Source organism: Vulpes lagopus, chromosome 10, assembly GCF_018345385.1.
Source record: "Vulpes lagopus strain Blue_001 chromosome 10, ASM1834538v1, whole genome shotgun sequence".
NCBI classification, from domain to species: domain Eukaryota; kingdom Metazoa; phylum Chordata; class Mammalia; order Carnivora; family Canidae; genus Vulpes; species Vulpes lagopus.
Window position 1 is genome coordinate 90,714,386 of NC_054833.1, and position 24,435 is coordinate 90,738,820.

The 24,435-nt window shown below is 47.9% G+C and overlaps 1 protein-coding gene across 8 annotated transcripts in view; it reads left to right on the plus strand.

The window, feature by feature from the left end:
- Positions 1 to 24,435, plus strand: part of ANKRD11 (ankyrin repeat domain 11) — a 190,886-nt gene that overhangs the window by 140,033 nt on the left and 26,418 nt on the right. For 6 of the 8 annotated variants that reach the window (XM_041771667.1, XM_041771668.1, XM_041771660.1 and 3 more), the window contains exons 3-4: positions 17,745 to 17,892; positions 23,346 to 23,484. In XM_041771667.1, coding sequence (XP_041627601.1) covers positions 23,458 to 23,484 — 27 coding nt within the window. In that variant the 5' untranslated portion in view covers positions 17,745 to 17,892; positions 23,346 to 23,457. The remainder of the gene's footprint in view (positions 1 to 17,744; positions 17,893 to 23,345; positions 23,485 to 24,435) is intronic. The other 2 variants (XM_041771662.1, XM_041771664.1) reach the window with 1 other exon arrangement.

Genomic DNA, 24,435 nt, shown 5'->3' on the forward strand with positions numbered 1-24,435 from the left:
CCTGTGGGTACCACGAGCCCCTCTGCAGCCAGTGCCCCCTGCAGTGGCCTGGTGTTGCCTGTTTGGGGCCTTCGTGTAAACAGAATGACACTATTTGGAGCATGTTTGTGTCCCTCATCTTTGTCTGCCCTTGGCACAGTCTCTTTGGGGGTCATCCACAGTGCTGTGTAGTGAGTCATTTCATCCTTAGTGTCATCCCATGGCATGACCCCCACATCTCCCTCATCCATTCACCTGGTAATGGACATTTGTGTTGTTTGCAGTTGGGCTCTCATGCATATAGCTGGATTTGCTCCCTTGTATTGAAAGTAGGACATTTGGGTAAATGTATTTTAAATGTGGTCTCTCAGCTAATGCCATCTTAATAAAGAAAAAATCTTAATTTCTCTGGACATTTTGCTGTCTCACCCAGAAGCATTCTTCTTCTTCTTCTTCTTCTTTCTTCTTTCTTTCTTCTTTCTTTCTTCTTTCTTTCTTCTTTCTTTCTTCTTTCTTTCTTCTTTCTTCTTTCTTTCTTTCTTCTTCTTTCTTCTTCTTCTTCTTTCTTCTTCTTCTTCTTTCTTCTCTTTCTTTCTTCCTTTCTCCCTTCCCCTTCCCCTTCTTTCTTTCTTTCCTTCTCCTCCTCCTCCTCCTCCTCCTCCTCCTCTTTTTCCTCCTTCTCTTTCTTCTCCTTCTCTTCATTTATTTGAGAGAGCATGAGTGGGCAAAAGGAGAAGCAGACTCCCCACTGAGCAGGGGGCCTGATGTGGGACTCTCCTGGGATCATGACCTGAGGCACCCAGGCACCCCTCCCAGAAGCTTTCTTTAAAAATTTTTATTTAGGGGGATCCCTGGGTGGCGCAGCGGTTTAGCGCCTGTCTTTGGCCCAGGGCGCGTTCCTGGAGACCCGGGATCGAGTCCCACATCGGGCTCCCGGTGCATGGAGCCTGCTTCTCCCTCTGCCTGTGTCTCTGCCTCTCTCTCTCTCTGTGTGACTATCATAAATAAATAAAATTAAAAATAAATAAATAAATAAATAAAAACAAGAAAACCTCTCTCTTTAAAAAAAAAATTTTTTTTTATTTAGGGACAGCTGGGTGGCTCAGCGGTTGAGCATCTGCCTTTGGCTCAGGGCATAATCCTGGGTCCAGGGATCGAGTCCCATATCAGGATCCCTATGAGGAGCCTGCTTCTCCCTCTGCCTCTGTCTCTGCTTCTCTGTGTTTCTCATGAATAAATAAAATCTTTCAAAATGCATTTTTTATTTATTTTTCAAGTAGGCTCTATGCCCAACATGGGGCTTGAACTCACAACCTTGAGATCAAGAGTCAGATGCTCTACCAACCGAGCCAGCCAGGCACCCCTTCCCCAGAAGCTTTTTATTTGGTTTTGCAAAGATAGGCAGTCCTGGACTGAGAAGGAGAGTGGTTCAGGGCAAGCTGTCCTGGGGGAGCAGGATTGCTCTTCTGTCAGGCTACAGTAGGTGCCAGAGAGCCAGGAGAGCCCAGAGGTCCCTGTGTAACATTCGCTAGGAAATGCAGGACAAAGTGTGTGCACCATGTGCTACAACCACCCCACTAGCCATGCTGACAGATTAGAGGCAGTGGGGCCGTGGCTTCCTCTGTAAGCAGCTTCTGTGGCCATCCAGCTTGCCAGCCTTGGTGTGCCCTAGGTATTGAGCCACATTCATGCCAAGCCCCATCCTGGTGAGGTGGTACAGGGCTAGTGTGGAATTGTCACTACTTCTGTGGCCACACCACTCTGAACCTGCCCCTCCTGTTCCCACAAAGGCAAATGCAGTTGTACCCTCTTTTAACCAGGAGAACAAGGAACGAAGTTCTTGCTGTCCATCCTTATGAGCAGATCTTCAGACTGAGTTCTTCTAAGTTACATGCTTTTGGGAGGCCTGCCCCTGGAGCAGCCTTCTGGTTTCAAGTACAGAGGTTAAACACTGGGGCGCACTAGACACTGCATACCTTCCTGGTTTTTACATTTCTGAGTCTGGTGAGACCAGTTGACAATGACTTTGAGGGGGAAAGGAGGTGGCTTCATTATGGGTTTATTTCTGGAAGATTTAGTTGTTACTAATTAGACTTGTTTTGCTCCCAGCATTCACTTGGCAAACGTTGCAGTTACAGGAGGGAGATTATTGTTTAACCCAGCCAATTATCTAATCTATGAAAGCAAAGATGATCTTTTGTTTTGTTTTTTTTTGGGGGGGTAGCCTTTTTTCTGCAAAAGGTCTTCTGTTTTAGGAAACTAGAGTGCATTGTGAATACAGTATTTCTAATACAGACAGGTCCTTTTCAGACTGATATTTTGGTTTGGCAGCAGGTGTGCACTGATCAGTACCCTCTGTAAGCAGATGGCTGTCCTGGGCAGCATTACTGTGTGGTACTGAAGGAAAGTCACAGCACGTGCATAGGGCGAGCATCTTCTGTGATGTTGGGCATGGGCAGATGGACATGAAGGGCTACAGGGGAGAGATTGTCACTGTGGAGGTACAGTGGGGGCATGCCCCACGTGATGGCAGCTGGACAGCCCATCACATCCTATGGTGACACCAGTGTGCCCTGCCATCACTTTGATGGCTGCATTTAGTGTGTCTTCCATGTAACAATGAGCTTGGGAAGGCAGGACTCTGGTGCTCAGCAGGTGTGCCCATAAGCTCAGTTTCAGCATGGGGTCAAGTGCAGGTCCAGGCTTGCACGGGTGGGGTGAGGACACAGGAGGGTGGGGGAGAAGTGGGGAGAGCAGGGCCACTCCTTTGGCTCTGATGATTCTTGTCCACCTGCACAGTCATGGTTTTATACCATGTATCCCGTGATGCCCTTGCTCGCAGTCACCCGCCCTGCTTGCCTTGTTCTGAGCAAGTTGTTTTCCTGAGACATTCTGGAATGAAGAAACACATGCCAAATGCACACAGGGCAGTGCAGTCAGTACAAGCAGAGCAGGTGGTTCACTGAGGGGTGCAGGCAGTCATTTGGGAAGAGACCCAAATGGACAGGCAGCCACCAGCACCAACAAGATTGTGTGGGCCCTAGAGGCTGGTGTTAACCCATCTTTTTGTTGTTAAAAGTGGTTTTGGCAAGGGTGAGGACTGGGCACCCCGTGTGTTCTTGGCAAGGCCATGCGTGGGACAGCCTTTTTCCAGACCACTTGGCAGTATCTCATGGATGTGTCACCTGACTGCCTGCCCATGTATGCCATGGGCTGGTGTAGGAATGTGGGCTTGTGAATGAGGGGTGATGGCATGGATGGGATGCCACAGCGGGAATGTCAATGTGTGGGGGGTACAGGCCTTGAGACAGGACACCCGGAGTCCCGGAGTTCCCAGAATGCCCACATGCTCAGAGCTGCCTGTGTGTGCACACCCAGGTGAGCTGAACAAGGGAGGAGACACACATATCATTTCTGTTGTTGGAATGGCCTGAACATGCTCTGTGTATTGTGTAGCAGAATCCTGTGTGGGTGAATGTCTAGTTACGTGTCCTCCTTTCAACACTACCATGAATGTAGGGTGTCCATCTCAGAGGCTGTTGTGTCTGCCTTTATTTCCAATGAGAAGAGTCTCGGTCTCTCTCTTTCTTTTCTTTTCTTTTCTTTTCTTTTCTTTTCTTTTCTTTTCTTTTCTTTTCTTTTCTTTTCTTTTCTTTCTTTTCTTTTCTTTTCTTTTCTTTTCTTTTTTTTCTTTTCTTTTCTTTTCTTTTCTTTTCTTTTCTTTTCTTTTCTTTTTTTTCTTTTCTTTCTTCTTTTCCTTTCTTTTCTTTTCTTTTCTTTTCTTTTCTTTTCTTTTCTTTTCTTTCTTTTCTTTCTTCTTTTCTTTTTTTCTTTCTTTCCCTTTCTATCTAAAATGTTACATTCGGGATCCCTGGGTGGCGCAGCGGTTTGGCGCCTGCCTTTGGCCCAGGGTGCGAACCTGGAGACCCAGGATCGAGTCCCACATCGGGCTTCTGGTGCATGGAGCCTGCTTCTCCCTCTGCCTGTGTCTCTGCCTCTCTCTCTCTCTCTCTCTCTCTCTCTCTGTGTGTGTGACTATCATAAATAAATAAAAATTAAAAAAAAATAAAAAAATTAAAATGTTACATTCACATGAAAATCATTGTCCTGTGGGTGCCATGAAAGTGCTGAGAGCTACACAGAGGGGCCCAAGGACAGGGACCTGCCAGCCACACCCCCAGAAGGACCTGCTTTGGCCAGTGGCTTCCCTCTCCTTTCTCCAGAGGTTCCTCTTGTAATCAGGGTGCCTCTTGTCTCAAGCATGTTCTGTATTCCCACCCATGTGGCAAAGACAGCGGCTATAACCTGAACTTTGTTAGGAAGGTACAAGGGAATGTGGGCAGGGGTCCCAGGATCCAGTCTTTAAAAGGTGTCTTTATTGTATTGACTTTCCTGTGATGTCAGCCATCACTTCTTAATTTAGGAATTCTTTTTTTTTTTTTAAGATATTATTTATTTATTCATGAGCGATACAGAGAGAGGCAGAGGGAGAAGCAGGCTCCCTCTGGGGAGCCCGATGCGGGACTTGATCCTAGGACCGCCAGATCACAATATGAACCAAAGGCAGATGCTCAACTGCTGAGCCACCCAGTTGCTCCTAATTTAGGAATTCTAATCAGAGACCTACTTGAGAGTGTCATCGGGCAGATTGAAGCACGCCTCATGGCTTTGTCAGCAGCACATCAGCACAGGCAGTGTTCCAGTCTTATCAGGGAAGGTTGGAGGCTCACAACTGATGGCTCCTGATAGAGCCAGGCTTCATCAATTTCAGGGTTCCCAGCATTAGGGACACACGTCCTGGGACCCTCAAGCCTGAGAAGCAGGTCCTTAAGGAGCATTGAGTGAGCACTGGGCCAGGTGTCAGACATTGTCCTAACCTCTTAATAGGAGAAGGTTTTATTTTCTTATTTTATATAGATGGAGAAACTTAGACATATCTGACCATCTTAAGCAGCTCAGCTGGTGTTTCTGAAATGTCCTTACAGCTTCCTGTCATGAGAAATAGTCTGTGGCTCTGCCCTGCACACACGCCTTCTCCACACACCCCAGAAACATGTTTACAGAACATCTTCTTTCATGAGATGGTGTGTGTTATTTCACTTTCTAAACAGTGTCTGTTCTGGAAATGCTTTGCCAGGTGATCTCCATCTCACCCTAACATGACTCCTAAGCCACGGTACATTGTTTCTGTCTCTTCTTTGGTGAAATGTGTCTTCTGTCCTATGTCCATCTTCTAATTGGATTGCTTGCTGTGTTTACTGCTGTTTTGATTGTGGTTTATTAATAAATGCCTGGTGGTCTGGTGATTCTCAAATCGGCAACTTATCTTTTCACTTGGGAGCTGAGTTCTTCACAGAGCAAAGGCTTGCTTTCATCTTGTGGAGGTGTGCTTTACCAAAATTTTCCTTCTCTGGTGGGTGTCCTGTCTAAAAACTTTCTGTCCCGGGGGTGCCTGGCTGGCTCAATCAGTGGAACTTGTGACTCCTGATCAATCTGGGGGTTATGGGTTCGAGCCTCACATTGGGTGTAGTGATCACTTAAAAATAAAAGCTTTTTTGCCTCACCCTAGATCTTAAAGATTTTCTGATATATTTTTTCTTCTAAAAATTTTATTGGTTTCTATAGTTTTTCTTTCATAAGTTTATAACTGTTTCATTTTTATTTAGTGCAATTGTAGGTGTTGTATTTCCACACACTCATTGCTAGTTTGTAGAAATACTGTTGGCCCTTAAACAATGTGGGGTGAGAAGCACCAACCCCCACACACTTGAAAATCTCTGTATAAATTTGAGTCCTTCAGAACTCTTCTAATTAGCCCACTGTTGACCAGAAGCCTTAACAATAGCATAAACAACACACGTCAAATGTTGTACGTATTATATATATATACATATATATATATACACACACACACACACACACATTTATATATATATTTAAAGATTCTATTAATTTATTTGAGAGAGAGAGAGTACAAGTAGGTGGGAGGCGCAGAGGGAGGGAGCAGATGCCCTACTGAGCAGAGAGCCCGATGCAGGGTGAGATCATGACTTGAGCTAAAGGCAGATGCTCAACAACAGAGCTGCCCAGGTGCCCCTCCACATTGTATATTCTTAACCATAAAGTAAACTAGAGAAGAGAAGATGTTTACTAAGAAAATCATAAGGAAGAAAAAAATAGATTTACAGGACTATGCTGTATTTATCCAAAAAAATCTGCATGTAAGTGGATCTTTGCAATTCAAACTTGTGTTGTTCTGGGGTCACCTCTGTATGGATTTTGTGTGTTGACCTGGTATTCTGCACCCTTGCTGAACTCATTTCTAGGAGTTTTTGGAGATTCCTTGTAATTTTCTAGGTTAGATGATCATGTTGTCATCAATGTTTTCTTTCTTCCTTTCCAATTTGTATGCTTTTTATTATCTCTTCTTGCATTACTGCACAGGCTAGTATTTCCATTATGATGTCCAAAAAGTGTGGTGAGAGGAGACATCCTTCTCTTCTTCCTGATCCTGGAAAGCAAGCATTCAGGTTTTCACAGGAATGATGTTAGCTGTAGGCTGTTGTGAATGCTTGTTATCACATTGAGGCTATTCCTCTGTGCCCTGATTGTGCTATGAGTTTTTATCAGGAGTATTTTGTTAAATACTTTTTCTGTATCAGTTGTTATGATTTGTGACTTTTTTCTTTAGCCTGTTACTATGGGGAGATTTTCAAGGTAGACCCAGCCTCGCACAGTCTGTATTCTTTACCAAAAACACACCTACATCTCCACCTGACAAGACTGTGAAATCACCCCAGAGTAATAGATCTTGCCCCTTTTTGTCCTGCTCTGTGGTGTAGATATGCCTCATGCTCTAAGCAGCCACCTGGCACATGGGCTTTGTTTCTGAGTGGTACTGCCTCTCCTTGTCCTTGCCCCCTGCATCTTGGGACAGCTCCAGCCATGGGGCAGCTGGCTTGTAAGATGATGCATGTTTGACTCTGCAGGGTGTGCCTGGTCCTCTTTCTGATCTTCTCTCTGTATTTGTTCTTCTACTGGGCACATCCATCACTTTGTGTCCATGCATATCAACCTTAGAGGATGTCTGGAACTCAGTCCTCCTCCAGTCTGCTGCTGTTCTTTGTCAGGTGGTTGTGGAGTCCACATGACTCCTCCTCCTTCCTCTCCTCCTCCTTCTTCCCCTCCTTCTCCTTCCTTCTCCTCTTTGATTTTATTTATTTGAGAGCAAGAGAGAGCGCTCATGTGTGAGTGTGAGCAGGGGGAGGGGCAGAGGGAGAGGGAGGCTCCCCGCTGAGCTGAGCAGAGAGCCCCATGCAGGGCTTGATCCCAGAACCCTGGGATCATGACCCAAGCCAAAGGCACTCTTTGCCCCTGAGCCCTTCAGGTGCCCCACATTGCCCTCTTGTTTCATCACATTCAGTGTGGATTTTAGCTCCTTCTGTGGAAGACAGTGTTTTCGCTGTGCTATTTTTTGAGTCCCTCTTCATCTCCTACCCTTGAATGTCTGAAGGTTTTGTTTTCCATTCTATTTAGTGTCAGTTTTATGCCTTGTGCATAGGTTAGGTTCATGCCATGTGAAGCTTTGAAATGTTACCCTTTTATGTCTGCGTAGCTACACTGTCCCTTCCTAGGAACCAGGGCTACAGGAGGGGAGGCTGGTCCGCAGAGAGGTCTTATTTCTAAATTCCTGCCAGGTTATTGTTCATACTATGTTTTAATCATACCCAGCTTCTTAAACTTTATTTATTGTGAAATGTAACATGACACCCAATGTCCACAAAGTAAAAATGTACTTCACGCAGCCCCTCAAGCCAACCTCCAGCCCCCACTGGTCTCTAGACTCCCTGGGCAACCACATCCTCACCTCTAAATAGTCTTGATGCCCAGGCAGGCATCCGCAAGCACTGTAGTCTACTGTTGGGAGAAATTTATGTAAATACACAGTGTATTTTTTCCCAGCATTATTTGGGAGACTGATTCAGGTCATTTTTGTGTTGTCACTGCCAGGTACTGTTCCATGCCAGCGGGGCCTCTTAGGCATGTGGCTGGAGGGCACATTCTTGTGCTGGTCCTGGTACGTTTGTGCTTGCATTTCTTTTGGATATGCGCCCAGGCTTGCTGCAGTTGCATGATTCACACTCATAAGAATGAATCTGCTCTCTTCGCTCTACATCTTCATTGATATTTGATACCTTATTTTGACTTTTGTTTACATTTCCTGTATTGCTAAAGCAGTTAAGTTTTTCATCTACATATTGGCCTTTTGGATTTCCTCTTTTGTGATATGTGTTAGTGTCCATTTTTGTTTTGGGTATTTTGTCTTTTTCCTAATGATTTGTAGGAGCTCTTTATTCTAGATAAAAGCTTTTTGTCAGTTACATGCGTGGAAAGTATCCTCTCTTCCTTTGTGGGAAGGCACCTTTAATGGACAAAACTTGTTACTTTTAAATTGTCAGAATTTTCAGACTTTTTTGGTTAATGTTTCTGGTTAAAAGATCTGTCTTCACAACGCAGTTGTGATGGTCTTTTCTGTACTATTGTGTAGTAGCTTTGTGACTGTACCTTTTACATTTACATCTGTGATCTGTACAGAATTGATTTCTGTATATTGGTGTAAGTTGGAAATTGTCACATTTTGCCATAGATGTGTCCAGTTGTCCCTTCACCAGCGGTGGGCAGAGCTGTCTCTCACCCCTGCCCTGCCCTCTGCAGCCCGCATGGTCCCACGTCAGTGTCCACGGTGGGCAAGGGCTTCTTTCCCACCCTACTCTGTTAGTCAGCATGTGATGCTGCTTTGACACTGTTTCTTCAACTATTTGACGTTGACTTTATTTAATTTTATTAATATGTATTTATGTAATCTGAGGTTCTTTCCTTTCAATTTAAAATTTATTTGTATGAATTCTGTCTTTATTTTTTTTAGAGATCTTTTCTAGATCTTTTTTTCTCAGGACAGTTTGGGCTTCTTCTCCATAGTTGTTTTATGGCTTCATGGCAGTCCCTCCTAGTTTGGGTTTATTTCCTGATAGCAGGTCTTTGCAGGGTTTACTCTGGCCTTGTGCTTCTGCAGAGGTTCTCAGACTTGCTGGGCTGATTCTCTTACAAGGCTTGAGGATTGGTAAAGACCCCACTCAATTTTTATTGTGTAGGTTACAGCTCTCATTACAGTAACATATTGTCTTTAAAAGTAACACTGTAAAAAAAAATAGATAAAAGTAACACTGTAAAAATTTTTAAATATTTAATTCACTTAAAATAATAAAGTGGTACAGGGCACCTGGCTGGCTCAGAGGCATGTGACTCTTGGTCTTGGAGTTATGAGTACAAGCCCCATCGTTGGGTCTAGTAGAGATTACTTTAAAGAAAATAAAACTTTAAAAAGTAGTAAAGTAGTACATAAAAATATAAATTTTTCCGTAAAATAACTATTTTACAAAAGAAATCAAATTTAATGAGAGGAATGGCATTGTCTTCTCTATCTGCCTTAAATAACAGATAACTGGATACTGCTACCTATGGTCTGCACTCCATCTATGGCATTCTGCTATTTTTTCTAATTGTAAAAATAATCCAGCCTCTCATGGACATGTGGTATGGAAAGACATATTTGGGGGCTGTGTCCTGTGCGTTAGCAGGTCTTCCCTTGTGGGTATCCCATATTGGTTATTTGGAAAATGTTGGTTCATTGATTTATGCATATCTTCCTAATATTAATGTGTTTATTTTAAAAACACCTTTTTAGAGGCTCACGGGATGCTCAGTAGGTGGTGTCAGACTCCATCTCAGGTCTTGATCTCAGGATTTTGAGTGTAAGCCCCACATTGGAATCTACTGTAAATAAATATTTACATACATATACCTTTTAAGGTTACCAACATTCTCATTAAAATGTCTTCAAGCACTGAGATGCTGTTGACCTAATGGATGCGGATACAAATTTTCCTAAGCTCAAGTTGCACTTGGAAGCTTAAATTTTATTATTAACCACAGCTACTATTAATTTTCCTTGAAGCGATAGCTCCAGTTGATATTTTTTTCTCTTAAAGATTTTATTTATTTATTTATTTATTTATTTATTTATTTATTTATTTATTTATGAGAGAGAGAGAGAGAGAGAGAGAGAGAGGGGTAGAGACACAGGCAGAGGGAGAAGCAGGCTCCATGTGGGGAACCTGATGTGGGACTCGATCCCGGGACTCCAGGATCATGCCTTGGGCTGAAGGCAGGCGCTAAACTGCTGAGCCAGCCAGGGATCCCCCAGTTCATTGATTATTGAGGAGATAACTGCCGGATACTCAGTTCTTAATAATAACAGTTTGCCTGAGAGTCTTTCAGGTGAAGCCTGTGTCCTGTGAAAATGCAGCTACGTCAGCTGGTCACGTCCAGAGATTCTCTTGGGGGCTAACACTGCCCGCCATGCACCCTTGAGTCTTGTCAGAGTACCAGAAGGACAGGGACTCAAGGTTTGTAATTTAATAAGATTTAAAATTGTTGCTTCGGGGGATCCCTGGGTGGCGCAGCGGTTTGGCGCCTGCCTTTGGCCCAGGGCGCGATCCTGGAGACCCGGGATCGAATCCCACGTCGGGCTTCCGGTGCATGGAGCCTGCTTCTCCCTCTGCCTGTGTCTCTGCCTCTCTCTCTCTCTCTCTCTCTCTCTCTCTCTCTGTGTGACTATCATAAATAAATAAAAATTAAAAAAAAAAAAAAATTGTTGCTTCTTTCCCAAGGACAGTTGTTAGATGATGCTGGGGCTTTTTACTGGGCATGTGTGATGGTCTCACCTTCTTGTGGGGCACACCAGCATTTCTGCACCAGTCCTGTGGGAAAGGCATATTGTCACGAAAACAGTGTTGGCCTGGGGCACCTGGGCGGCTCAGTGGTTGAGTATCTGCCTTTGGCTCAGGTTGTGATCCCGGGGTCCTGGGATCGAGTCTCATGTTGGGCTCCCCACAGGGAGCCTGCTTCTCCCTCTGCCTGTCTCTGCCTCTCTCTGTGTGTCTCTCAAAATAAATAAATAAAATCTTAAAAAAAAAAAACCAAACCCAGTGTTGGCCCTAAAAGCCCCCCCCCCAAAATGGTTATGGGACCCTCTGCGCCGACAACATAATCACTGTGTCATGGTGGGGGTCAGTAGCTAATGCAGCTGGATCGTGGGCCAGGAAAGCACTTGGCCAGGAAAGCATTACTAGACTACAGCACTTGTGGCTGTAGTCTAGGAATACTATTTATGGACATGGAAATTCTAATTTATGTAATTTTCATATGTCACAAATACTAGTCTTAAATTTCTTTGTCCCTCAAAGGTATAAAATGTGAAATCCAGGGCACCCAGCTGTCACATTGGAGCAGGAAACTCTCGATCTTGGGGTTCTGAGTTTGAGCCCCATGTTGGGTGTAGAGATTGTTTAAAAATAAAATAAACAGGGATCCCTGGGTGGCACAGCGGTTTGGCGCCTGCCTTTGGCCCAGGGCGCGATCCTGGAGACCCGGGATCGAATCCCACGTCGGGCTCCCGGTGCATGGAGCCTGCTTCTCCCTCTGCATGTGTCTCTGCCTCTCTCTCTCTCTCTCTGTGACTATCATAAATAAATAAAAAAAATTAAAAAAAATAAAATAAAATAAACTAGGAAACTCATTCGTAGCTCTCAGTTTTTACCTAAGCAGGGAGAGAGCTGATTTTGGCCTTGGGCTGTAGTTTGTCACCTTTGTAAGCTCTCATCCTCCTTTCAGGAAGGGTAGAGGGGCCGGTAGCTTGGCTTTTCTGTGTACTTGAAGCTTTCTTCTGTGTGCATACCCTGGTTGACCGTGTAGCTGAAATGTATTTGTGTCTCTGGACCATTGTTCCATTGTTCGGCACTCCGAGAATGGAAGGAGTCCTTTGCCAAGGACCTTGGCACTTCGCCAGGCTCTTGTCCTTGGTGGGCGCACCTCTGGAGGCTTGGCAAAGTGAAGTCACAATCAGTGCTGGTGATTTGCTCTCAGTCAGATTCCTCCGGTTGAAAGAGTTGTATCCTAGGTTGTTATTATGTCTTTGCCCTTATAGGACAGTGGGCATTTTGTATTGATTCTCCAGTACTTAGCCTTTTCTCTCATTTTTAAAGTTTTGAATCTTTTATTCTCTCTCCTTGAATTATTCTACTCTCCTAAAACCAGGATTGCTTCTAAGTCATCGTTTCTCTTTTGTTTTGCAATCTGTGTCTCTGAGTAGGCTAAGGAGGAGTTCTTGGTGTCCTTGGAGTTCTCTGAACTCCCTCATGAGTGTGAGCTTGTTCATGTTGACTGTCTTTTCAGGCTTCCTCTCTCCTTACTGAGCTAACTGCTAAGTTGGACAAGACCCCTGGGGGCTGGTGGCCCTTCCTTGATGGCTGTGGCATGATGCCTGCTTGGAGTGGCCGTGGCTCTCAACCCTACATCCAGGGCCACTGCACTTTTCCCACAGGAGCTGCTCTGCCCTGGCCTGGCTGGGTGGAGCCCTCCTGGTCCTGTGGACATGGGGCCTGTGGGCCTGTGTGAGCTTTCATGGGCGATGGCTTTGTCTATTTGGGTTCCACCTCTGATCCACATGAATCCAGTACCAGTGTCTTCCAGTTTCCCTTAGTTTATTGCTGTTAGCATGTCAGTTGAAAAGGTGACTAACTCCTTGGATTTTTGCTAACCTGGGTTCAGGTTAGCAAAATCCCTGTGTTCAGGCCCTGCAGTAGAGTCAGCTACCGCTCTTGTATCAGGTTCAATCTGGGAGGGAGCCTCTGTTGTGTGTCGTGTCTCCAACCCATGGAAAGGGACTGGCCGTGTGATTCTGTGTTGTGAGAAGGGAAGATAGTATGGTATGTCGGGTGTCAGCCTAGATGAAGCCCTGTGTGTGCTTGTGGAGGTGTGGGTGGGGGCTGGCTCTGGTGGCAGCTCTCATACAAGAACACTGCTCCAGGCACCTTTGGGAGGGAATGCACCTGGTGGTGGTCCTTGTTGGAGGGCTCTTAGCATGTCTGTTCTGCCAGCCCTTTGAATCAGGCTGTCTCTCTGAGCCCACAGTGCAGGGTCCTGGGGCAAGCAGGAAAGATACCCCACCAGCTAGATAGCACCTGGAGCTTCCGTGGGCTGTGTGCCACTTGTGATGCAGACAGGTGCAGGGCTAGATGACCTTTCCCAGCCCATATGTGACCCTGGGTCAGACATGACCCTAGCTGCAGACAGCTGTTGGATCCCTTCCAGGCTAAGAGATGTTTTGCTTGGGCTTTGCATGTGGCTGCCAAATCATTGGCAAATTCCCTGCACCAGCAGTGTGGGCCTTGTACCTTGGTTTCAGGAAACGGGCTGGGGTCTCTATTCAGAGAACTCATCTAACTCCAGACACTATTGAGTGCGTTCCTGAGTGGTCTCTGTGCCTCCCAACAGCTTGTGATGCTAGAGCAGCTGCCTTTCAGTTTGGAGGCACAGGAGAGAACCTGCACCCTGTAGCACATCCCTATCAGGGACTGGTTAGCAGCCAAAGCACACCCCATACTGGCCATTCTCTCTTTGTCCGTGTTCATCCTGCTCTGCAGATGTCTCCTCCACGTGCTGCTGCTTTGGTGCTATGTGTCAATTCTGCATGTGTCCCCAAGTGCTCTGACGTGGACCAGAACATCCCTGTGTTCAGAGCAGGCATCTTCTGACACTAGAAGTGAGAGGATTTAGATCCCCGTTACAGTATATCTGAGCAGGGACAGCCTGCTTGTCTCCGGGGCCTGAGGCTTGGGTTATTTGGTAAGAAAGCCCCAGAGCTCAGATTGAGGTAGCCTTGTAGCTGGTTAGAAGGGAAGACTCCCCCCAACCTCTGCCACGAAGATTGCCTCCACTGTGATGGCTCTATAGGGTGTGGGGGTGGTGTCCCATCCTCTTTTTTGGGTTGAGCAGTGAATGCCCAGCAGTCAGCAGGAAGGCCTGTGGCACCCTGACAGCTTCTGCTCGCTCTCAGAGAGGACCCGTGGAAGAAACAGCAAGCCTGTTCTGACGTGTAGGACAAGTCGTGGGTGGTGATGAGAGTTGCTGGGTTCTGTGTCTGCGTCCTTCCCTTTGCTGGCATGGCCATTTCCCTAAGCCGAAGGAGAGGCTGAATGGATGCAGGGGGGTGAAATGGCATTCAGCCCTAGAGCCTGGACAGCTTATGGGAGGGTTGGAAAGACAAGGTAGATGGGAGAAGATGAAGGTGCATTTGAGATTTGTCCTCAGCTGATTTGTTATTGAAAAAGTAACAGGGAGGACTCAGGTCCCCTTGGCCCTACAGCTTGCCAGACTCTGGTGGTCTCAGCTGTCGTCGTGAATGTGGGCTCAAGAAAAATGTCTTAAGAAAAAGAAGAAAGAACATCTGGGATGACACTCCTAACCTGCTAGCTAATGGCATTCCTAGCCCTTGGGGGAGGGGCAGGGTGGTGCCCTGAGGACCTGACCTTCGGGAGTGAGTGAGGCCCACTGGTGGGTACAGAACACTGCAAGCTTGGCCAGTGGCTGGCACAGATTGTCCCTTGGGCCATTGTGGTGAGGTTTGGGCATGCCCTCACTCTGCAACAGATTGCATGGAATCTGGTTGTTCACAAAATGAAATGTGAAAATTAATAAAGGGAAATCTCATTTACAGTGGAGTAGGGAGGCGACACAAGGAGGGGAAGCTCTGATGCCCAGCACTAGCTGTCAGTTACAGATCCAACAGGAGGAGACCTTGTGGGGGGATGCTACCTGCTTTCCTAACCCAGGAGAAAGGAAGGTTTTCTCCTGTCCCAACAACAGCCCAGCCAGTGAACAGCCACTACACTTCCAGCTCCCAGTTTACTCCAATAGACTTGTAGTTTACAACAGCCTTACCCACTCTCCCCACCCCTTTCTGCTGCTATAAAAGAGCCGCCTCTGTGTTGTTCCCTGGAGTTGTCTATGGTTTGGGGCTGGTGTGTTAGTCATGGCTTGCCATTGTTTGCTATTCCGAAATAAAGCCATTTTTGCTATTAAAATAACTAACAGTTTCATTTTGAACCTTAACAGAACATGCTGGCAGGTAGGTGTCCACTGGTAGCAAGGAACAGCTGTCTGTGGCAGAGGAGTTGAATGTCAGAGGCACTGGGCCCAAAGACTAGCACCCAGGGCCTCAGTAGTTTAATTTTAATACTGACAAAAGGTTCGTTAACGGGGCACACTGGTGTAGTACCTGATGGTTTGTAGAGCACTCTGAGAGTAGCCAGGGGCACACAGAGGGCCACTGTGGGTGGCCTTCAGGTGGCACTATGCAGTTCAGCCTGTTCCAGTCCTGGGCAGACATCCTTCCCACTGATGCCTAGCATCCACGTCAGAACTGGGACCAGGGCACTGTGAAGGTCTAAGGTCCTGGAGGAGCAAGCTCAGAACTCGCTTCACTCCTTCCTCTTGCCCTGTGGCTACTGGGGCAGTTTTTAAAGATCCTTAGGCTTTGGAGGTTGAAGTGGTTGTTCTGGAACTATACTCTGTTCTCTTCATGCTGTTGTGTAGCTGTCATGCCATCTTTCCAGGGAGGGCAGGTGGGAGGAGGAGGCAGGTCTTTCAGCTCTGGGGTCTCACGACTCTACTCTGAATAGAGAGACCACCTAGCAGACATGTAGTGAAATCACTGGGTGAAAGAGTGAGGTGGCCACCTGTGCCCATCTATTGGGGTGGGCACTGTGGAGTAGGCTGGAAGATTGTGTTTAGACATCATGGGGCAGTGCTGTGGCCATATGCTGGTCTAGGTGTATCCTACATGGTCACGGACTCTCGTGTTTCACGTTCAAGAGCAGGACGGGAGGGTTGGACATCCCATGATGACTATGCTCGATTTCCCATCATGACAGCAGGCAGTCAGGAATTTTTAAAAATTTAACTTCTGTACTCTTTTTTAAACTTCTACTGAAACATTACCAATGAGTTCTAGCAGCTGTCTCTGAGTCAGGCTCTGAGAGGTTACTTCTCTAGGCTGAGATGTTCTCGTTTCCCAGTGCAAAATTGGAGAGGAATGTTGAATTCATAGTTTCAAGCGGAGATGGAAGATGATGTTTTGGCCTCAGCCACTGGAGCGTGTTGATAGAAACCCCCTGTCCACCTGCTTTGAGTGTGCTGGGGAAGGAAGTGTCAGGAAGTGGATAAAGCAGTCAGCCTTGTCTATCTTCCCAAAATAAATTTAGATGTCTTCTTAGGTCAGTTAAGTATCAAGAGAATACTTTGTGAAATTTTATCAGTTAATGTGGAAAAATAAGAGGATCTGTAGAAAAAAACATGGTAAAGGGCAGGTTTAGTTTTCAGCGCACAGAGAGCTACACAAACTAGGGATTAGAGCTCCTCTTATAGATTACATTTGAACATAGTATTTCAGAAGCCACACTTCATGCATAGAGGCTGTTTAATTCCAGGTGATTTAGTTAAAAAAAAACAAAAACAAAACAAAAAAACCAACTACTTATCCAAAATGGCAAAGCATAGAGGTGTATCACCAAGGGAAGAAGAGAAGAAAATAGTACACATGGTTTGTTTGTATAAAATGTTCTCTAATTCTGATGATGAAAATTTGAAAGTAGGAGCACCCAGGTAGCTCAGTCGGGGAGGCGTCTGTCTGCCTTTGGCTCCAGTTGTGATCCCCGGAGTCCTGGGATGCAGCCCCAGGTCAGGCTCCAGGCTCCCTGCTCAGGGGGAACCTGCTTCTCCCTCTGCTGCTCCTCCCCCCCCCCCCCCCCCCCCCCCCCCCCCCGGCTTGCACTCCCTCTCGCTAGCTCTTTCTCTCTCAAATGAATAAGTAAAATCTTAAGAATATATAAAAAGGAAGGCAGTGGCTTTTGGGAAGATGGAATCGATGCATGGAGCAAACCGGAGGCTGAAAGGTGTAGAAGAGGCCATGGTCTGGTCAGGTCAGTGTGGCCATGGGCAGAACCTGTAGGAGGCTGATTCTTCTCACAGGCCAGAAGATAGGACCAAGGACAAAGCTAGCCAGAGCCTTTGCTGGGTTTTCTGCTGGGAGAGCGGGCAGGCAGGGTGGACAGCTCAGGACTGGCTAGTTTGAATAATGCGGTGGTCTCTTGTTGCCTGGTGACTGGCTTGTGTGTGTTAGATAAAGAAATGGTTGGTGGTTTTATGCAAGAAGGATTTTCTGTCTCTAATAAAGGGCTAGCTCTGGGAGGGGCAGTCTCTCCCCAGAGAACAGGCGTTGGTTGGTTGGTTGGTTGGTTGGTTGGTTTGACATGCCTAAACATCATAAAATACAGAATTGATACAGCGTATGTCCTGGGATTTCCTGGGAAATGCAGGGGCTGGGCCTCAGGCCCCTTTGTAAGGTCTGGCTCAGTGGGCACAGATCAGCACACCAAAGCTGCCTGGAACTTAGGGGATGGTGAGGACTCCCCTACCTTCTGCTCATTTATTTGAGAGAGGTTGGGGATTGGGTCTGAACTCATCCTGACCTTCCGTCTGTCTGGGGGCAGTGTGGGAAAGGAGCTGCTTTCCTGGGGTGAGGGGGTGCAGGTGATGCGTGGGGTGGAGGCCATGTCTGGGATGGGGGTGAGCAGGTGTACTGCCCCTGGGCTTTGATCTTGCCTGTGGTGCAGGCAGAGGGCACTGGGGAAGAGGGGAGGACAGGGCCAAACTTTTCATCCTGGAGTGGCCTACTGGGCTGTGGGTCCTGAGGTCCCTGTCAGAGCAGTGGGTGACATTCAGTCCATTCTGGGGCGTGAATTTGAGATTGCCTGGGCTTCATGTGCATTGGTCCTGATTAACACTGTGTGACCTCTCTTTTGAAGCAGACTGTCGATGACGAAGCGATGGCAGTATAGATGAAGATCAGGTGAGGGGAGAAGAACGATGCCCAAGGGTGGGTGTTCTAGAACACCACAGCACGAAGACTTTTCCCTCAGCAACGACATGGTGGAGAAACAGACGGGGAAAAAGGTAACATCCGAGCTGCCCTCCCCTTGCTGCTTCACCATCACTGAGCTCTGGCTGGCTGCCCCTGTCTTTGTCAATGTCCCTCTGTGGCTACAGTGACAGAGAGGGCCAGAGAGGACCTGCTGTATCTTAAGGATGTGTTCATTTTTCAGGAACCACAGTTAGGGCCCACATTTCTGGCCACAGATGTCTGTCGGTTTCAGTGAGAGCAGATCTGACATTTAACCATGTTTGACTTGCCCTAACCAGAAATACGGCTGAGGTGGGTAGCCCAATGTAGCCCATTGTCCATGTAATTTGGAAAAGGCCCTGTGCTATCGCCTCTGGGCTCCAGGGTGTGTGCCCCGCCCAGAAGCCTAGGGGCACTGGTGGATGTGGACTTTAATCAGATGGGAGCAGGGAGCAGATGGGAGCAGGGAGCAGGTCCGGGCTTTGCCTCTTCTCTATGTGCCCCGACCGTGTCTGTGGCAAGAGCAAGAGCGACACGTGCTGGTGCAGGCAAGCTAAGATGCCTGTGCCGGCTGGTCCACAGCCTTGATGTGTCCCTGTCCCCCTGGATGCCCATGTGGCAGGCCATCCATGCTGTGACCTGTATGATTTGTGACCCTGGGGCCAGTCTTCTGTCTCAGCACTTGGGTGTGCATGGAAGTTCTCTGTACTGAGCCTGCTGGCTCTCCCGACACCCTGGTTGGATGGGGCATGAGGTTAGCCTGTTTTCCACACGAGGAGGTGAGCAAGCAGAGCCATGCGGTTCCTTTGGTTTAGGTGAAACATGGAACAGATTGTGAACATAGGCATGCTTCAGTGCTCATCAGAATGACCAGGCCTCAGAGACTCTGGTGTATGGGCATCTATGGCCACACATTGTCTCCCACACACCGTCCCCCAGAACCCCATGCCATGTACAGGAATGGGTCAGAGCCACAGCATGGAGCTGTGGGGAGGCTGAGGCTTGAGCTTGGTCTGGACTTGGGAGAGGTGTGCTTGTCCAGGAGGCCTGTGGAGGGTCTCGTTACAACTTGGGATGGACGTGTGCTGGTGTGCCCAGGAGGAGCTGGAGCCAATGGGGTCAAATGTGCCCTGGGGGAGCAGGTAACTCCCACTCTGGGACACTCACACTAAATGGCCAGACTGTCATTGGTAATCATAGTTCCCAGGTCTCTGGATTTTCCTGGGACGGGATTACACGATCACAGGACAAGGGAGAGGCCACATGCATCCTTGTCGGGGTTTCCTTCTCTGCCTCTGCACTGGCTCCCCGGTGCAGGTGGGCAGCTAGAGCTTCAGACTGCTGTGCCTACCAGCTCAGGTGTTCTCTGCCCATGTGGCCTGCCCCACTAAGGCAGATATCAGAAAAGGCCCCCAGAGCTCAGCACCTGCCAGGGGCAGTGGGGATGGGGACAGTTATGTGGGTCTCATGCACTCCTGGCCACCTTTGGACACAGGGCTTGGTCTGGGCTGGTTCCAGTTGCTTTCTTTTCCTTGATGAGAGCAGTCACTGGATGGAACTGGCTCCAGTGTGGGCAGCATGAGCAGTGCACACGTTTGCCACAGGAGATGTATGGATCTGGCTTTGTTTTGTTTTGTTTTGTTTTGTTTTGTTTTCAAGTAAGATAACTTTATACTTTGCCCAGTACCACCTAAGACAGACACTCTGTTGGCTTCTGTGGCAATCCCTGTTGTGCTAGCGAGGGATCAGTGGCAGCTTCGAGTGAGCTCCCTGCCCTGGTGGAGCTGTTCAGTAAGGCTCTGCATCCTGTCTGCCATGAGTACCTCATCGGAGCCCCAGGGCTCACTCTGGCCCACTCTGGTTACGTCACCAGTGTTCACTTTCCCAGCACAGCTCATGAGATGAGGAGCTGGACTCAAGACCTGTCAGCTTTCTAGTAAGATATGTCACGTCTTACAGTTCACGTTTAAAACCTGGGATAAATCTCCCTCCAGATAAGAACACACGGCATTACCTGCCTTGGGGAGGCCTCCTTACTGCCCCTCCCAACATCCATCACCATGGAGGGACCGCCCCTGTTGGGACTTATAAGAGGGGACTAGCTGTTCAGTGTTACGTCCCATTCATAGGGCATTTCCTGTGAGCAGCAGCCCCTTCTGTATACATTGTACTGCTGACGAATGTCCGGGCTGCTCCATTTGGGGGTGTAACAGAGTGATGGCACAAACGTGTGCACATTGGCAGATATGGTGTAATGGTTTGTCATGGTGATTGCCCCAGTTCTGGATCCTAGGTGCTGAGAGAGTTGAGGCTGTCCTTGTCACACAGGTGGTGTGGCTGACCTTTTGTCCCTTGGGTATAGTGGCACCTTGTGGTTTTGTCTGTTTTTCTGTTGTGTGCTGGTCGTGAGGACACGCGCCTATCTTTGCCGTCTGGCATTCATCTGGGATTGATAATTGCCGTGGAAGGCAGGGGTCAGTATGTATTTCCTTCCCTGGGAATGTTCACAAGGTCACCGTTGCTGATGGAGCAGGGCCCCTCCTCTGCTGTGTCACAGCGTCGCCTGACCCCAGGCACATAGGGCTGCAGCCTCTGCTCCGAAACTTTGGGCCTCAGCCCCAGACCACCGGGTAGGACTGCTCTCATTTTGTAGTCTGGGTGTCTGTGGTTCTTTAGCATTCTCTTTCTGATTTTGACCCTTGGCATTACTCAGACCTTTTGGAGGAAGCTGGTTGGTTTCCACAGAAGGCCTGCTGGTATTTTGATGGGATCACTTTGAACGGAAAGTGCAGTTTGCAGGGAGTCGTCCTGCTAACAGTTGTGCACTTTCTGTCCCGTGAACAGGAGCATGTCTCCCATTTTTCTAAGCCTTTGTTTTCTCAGTAATGCTTTGTAGTTGTGTTGATGGCTTAAATTATTGTCGTTTGTTAGGTTTATTCCTGTGTATTTGATGATTTTTGATACTAACTGAAGTGATATTTAACATCATTTCCTAATTGTTTAGAGTTGATAGAAATCAGCTACTTTTCTGTATCCAGCAACGTCTTGTTCACTTATTAATCTGAATGGCTTAATATTCATGGATATACTCATAACATCTTCACATTAAGGCTTTGTTATTGCTCAGGAGACAAGTGGGGGAGGAATGGAGGCAGATCTGATTCCAGAGGAGCCTGTGTCTCCATTGGCAGCTGAGCACACGGGTCCTGTCTGCCCCTTGGAGACATTCTGTGAGCTTGTGTGTGCTGTTGCCTTTCTGACACTCTGGAACCTTCTGTGTGTTTTTGCCTTTGGTGAGCAGTTGTGAGGTTTCTTTTTTATTTTTGGGAACAGTAGTGCCAGTTGTGAGCACAGGGGCATGTTGCATTAATGTTAGAAGCTGCTTACAGCAGTAACTCGAGTTGTGCCTACTCTGCCACATTCTTGTCAACATTTGATACCCTGTGTCTCTGGTTTTAGCCATTCTGGTGGAAGCATTGGTATCTCCTCTTGGCTTTAATTCACTTTATCTTTATGCGGAGCATCTTCCCAAATGTGAATTGGTTACATGCTTATTTCCTTTTCCAAAATGTATATTCACATCTTTGCTCTCTTAAAAACAATTGTTTCGTTCTTCAGTAGCTGTGACAATTAGGCCTTCCAGCCTCCCACTCTTTGGGGAAGCACCCCTTGTCAGCATCAGCACTGGGGGCTCTTGGTCAGGTGGAGGACTGTCCCCATTCCTGTGTGCTGAGAGCTCTTGTCAGGACCAGTATTGAACTCTCTCACAGGCTTATTTGCAAATATTGGGTGATTGTAAGATTTTCTTTCTTTTATTTTCTTTAAGTGTGAGTTACATTGGTTTTTTTAATGTCTTGCATTCCTGAATACTTTGTTATTGCTATTATCTATATTATCTCTTTTATATAAACCTGTGGGTCAGATTCACCAATGGGTCAGGAGTGTTCTTGGTGGATAGGTGTTTATTACATTTTGGGGATTTTGCTGATGGGCAGCATGCAGGTAATGACAGGCGTCCTGGTGGACATCTCTGGAGGTGTGGTGCGCCTAGCATCTGTGCAGCCCCCTCTTCCCGCAGTGTGTCATGGCTTAGGCCCTACCCAGAGCCCCTCTTTCATTCCAGACACCCTTAAAGCTGGCCATGTGTTCTGGCAGAAATCCCCCTGGTCTGTTGAGGGGTGTCTGTCATTAACTGCCGTGGCATGGCTGGCTGTTCAAGGTGGAAGATTGTCGGGACCACAGGTGTTGGGGACTGTGGCCATGTTCTGTGCTGGCAGGTGGCTCCTCTCAGGAGCACCTCAAGGACCCCCTGCTGCTGGGAGGGGGGCATGGGGGTGTGGCTGTGACTGTACGGTGTTTGTTGACAGCTTCCCTGGGGAAAACTAGCCAGCAAGCACCCTGGCAGAGGGCAGAGAAGGGAGCCATGTATTGGTAAGGAGCAATCCTTTCTACCATGTCATACCCCAGTATGCAGATCATACCCCAGTGTGCAGACCAGTGTGGTAGGCTGTGCATGTTCTGCCTGTGTGGGGCTCTCTACATGCTCCCTAGAGCCTCTTGCTATACTGTGGACAGGGTGGGGATGCTGAGGCACTACTGTGAGCAAACAGAGCCAGGGTGTTGGTTAGAATTTGGAAATCTCTGTGAGCAGCCCCCATCCAGGACAGTGTCATCAGCCAGGAGCTTTTAGGGGTCTAGGGTGTTTAGCTACTGCAGGCAGCAAAGCAGGGGCTTCTGCTTCTGCTTCTGCTCAGTGCTGGGTCCTTCATCATTTTGGAATGGGGCTGCCCCACTCCTGCCCTTCAGGGATCTGTGCACTTACATTTCCACATGGGCCCTCCTCCCTTGTGCAGACAGCATTGCAGAAGGAGTAGATGCTATTTAGCATTGTACAGTTGCTGGTACCCAGACAGGCACAGGGCTGGCCCGCTGGTCAGGATGGGCCTGGGATATGGGCTTCTTGATCCTTATCCTACAGGAGGGACCAGCCCTGAGACACAGGAAGGGGGTGATGGTGATGTGCACCACCCACCCTCCTGCATCGGGGGTTGATCTGTTCCCACAACAGTCCAACCGTGTCACTGGCTGGTGGTGATGTCAGCTGGGGAAGAGGGAGGTCCAGGCAGGTGGGGGCATTTGCGGGCTCCTTCCCTGAATCATGCATAGGACTCTCCACTTGGCAACGTGGCCTTTTTAAGGCCAGCTCTTATTTTTCTCATTATTTAATCCCTCTGTGGGAAAGCCGTGTTGAAGACAACTTGTATCTCTCATCTCTTCACACTCATGGGAATACTTGGGATTCAGGACAAGAAGGGGTGGGTGTGGGGCCAGAATACAGTGGAGGAAGCTGTGCATGCCCGTGTGAGCCTGGTGAGTGGGAGGTGCTGCTCATTGCCCAAGTAAAAGATTTGCTTTTCCTGGTACCTGAAATGAAATCGCAGTAAATGTGAGGATTCCGAGAACTTAATTTGGGAATGATGTCTGAAAGCGTCACTTTCTTTTCTAGGATAAAGATAAAGTTTCTCTGACCAAGACCCCAAAGCTGGACCGCAGTGATGGAGGAAAGGAGGTGAGGGAGCGAGCAACCAAACGGAAGCTGCCCTTCACTGTGGGGGCCAATGGAGAGCAGAAGGACTCGGACACAGGTATAGGTGCCGCCCCTCACTCCCTGCTGACCACCCAAGGCCATCTCACCTGCCACGCTTTTCTCTTCTACAGAAAGTGTCCTTGACAACCCCAGCCTCTCTTCATCTTTTGGCTTTGCACCAGGACTCTTTGAGGAGTCCTGTTGGAGGCCTGGGTGGGGTCGTCTAGAGTGAGGTCTAAGAGCATCTGCTCTGTTCTTGATGTTGAGGGTGACTCAGTGCTGATAGGAAAGGTTCATAGAGAATTCTCCACAAGAGTGCCAAGCAGGAACACACCCCCAGCCCCCAGCACCCCCAGGGAGGTTCCCATTTTGTGCCCAGCTGTGTAGGCATGAGTATGGGCTCCTCTCCCCGGAGGCTCCAGCCTCCTGCTCCCCACCGTGCTCTATGCAGTCTCCTGAAAGTCTTGGATAAACGTGTTTTCCCTTAGGGCTACAACAGCACATAAATTAAACCCAGTTGTTTGAAATAAAAGCCAAAAGGACCACTGAGAGTGGGCCAGAGCCAGTGCACAGTTTCCTGTGGGTGTGTGGGGGAGCCTGGGGTTGGCAGAGCAGGGGTGTATGTGCATGTGTATGTGTGTGCGCGTGCACATGTCTGCACATGAGCGTGCATGTGTTTCTCTGTGTATGTGTGTGCATGGGGGATTCATACTTGGCACGTCCACTTTCAAGTTGATGCCATCTTGAGCAGACATCCTGGGGCCCACCCTGGGTCTAGGCAAGAGCCCAGCCTTTCTCATACCAGCCCAGACTCTCTCTTTTGCTTAACCCTGGTGCTCAGGGGCCTTCCCTCCCTGCTGGTCATCTGATCAGCAGACATGTATGCCAGTCACAGGCAGGGGTGAATATGGGCACAATACCCAGAGAGCCATGGAACCTGGGGTGAACCCATAAAAAAAACAAATGCAGCCATTAGGACAAGGAGCTGAGGCCCTGCCAGGATGGGGGT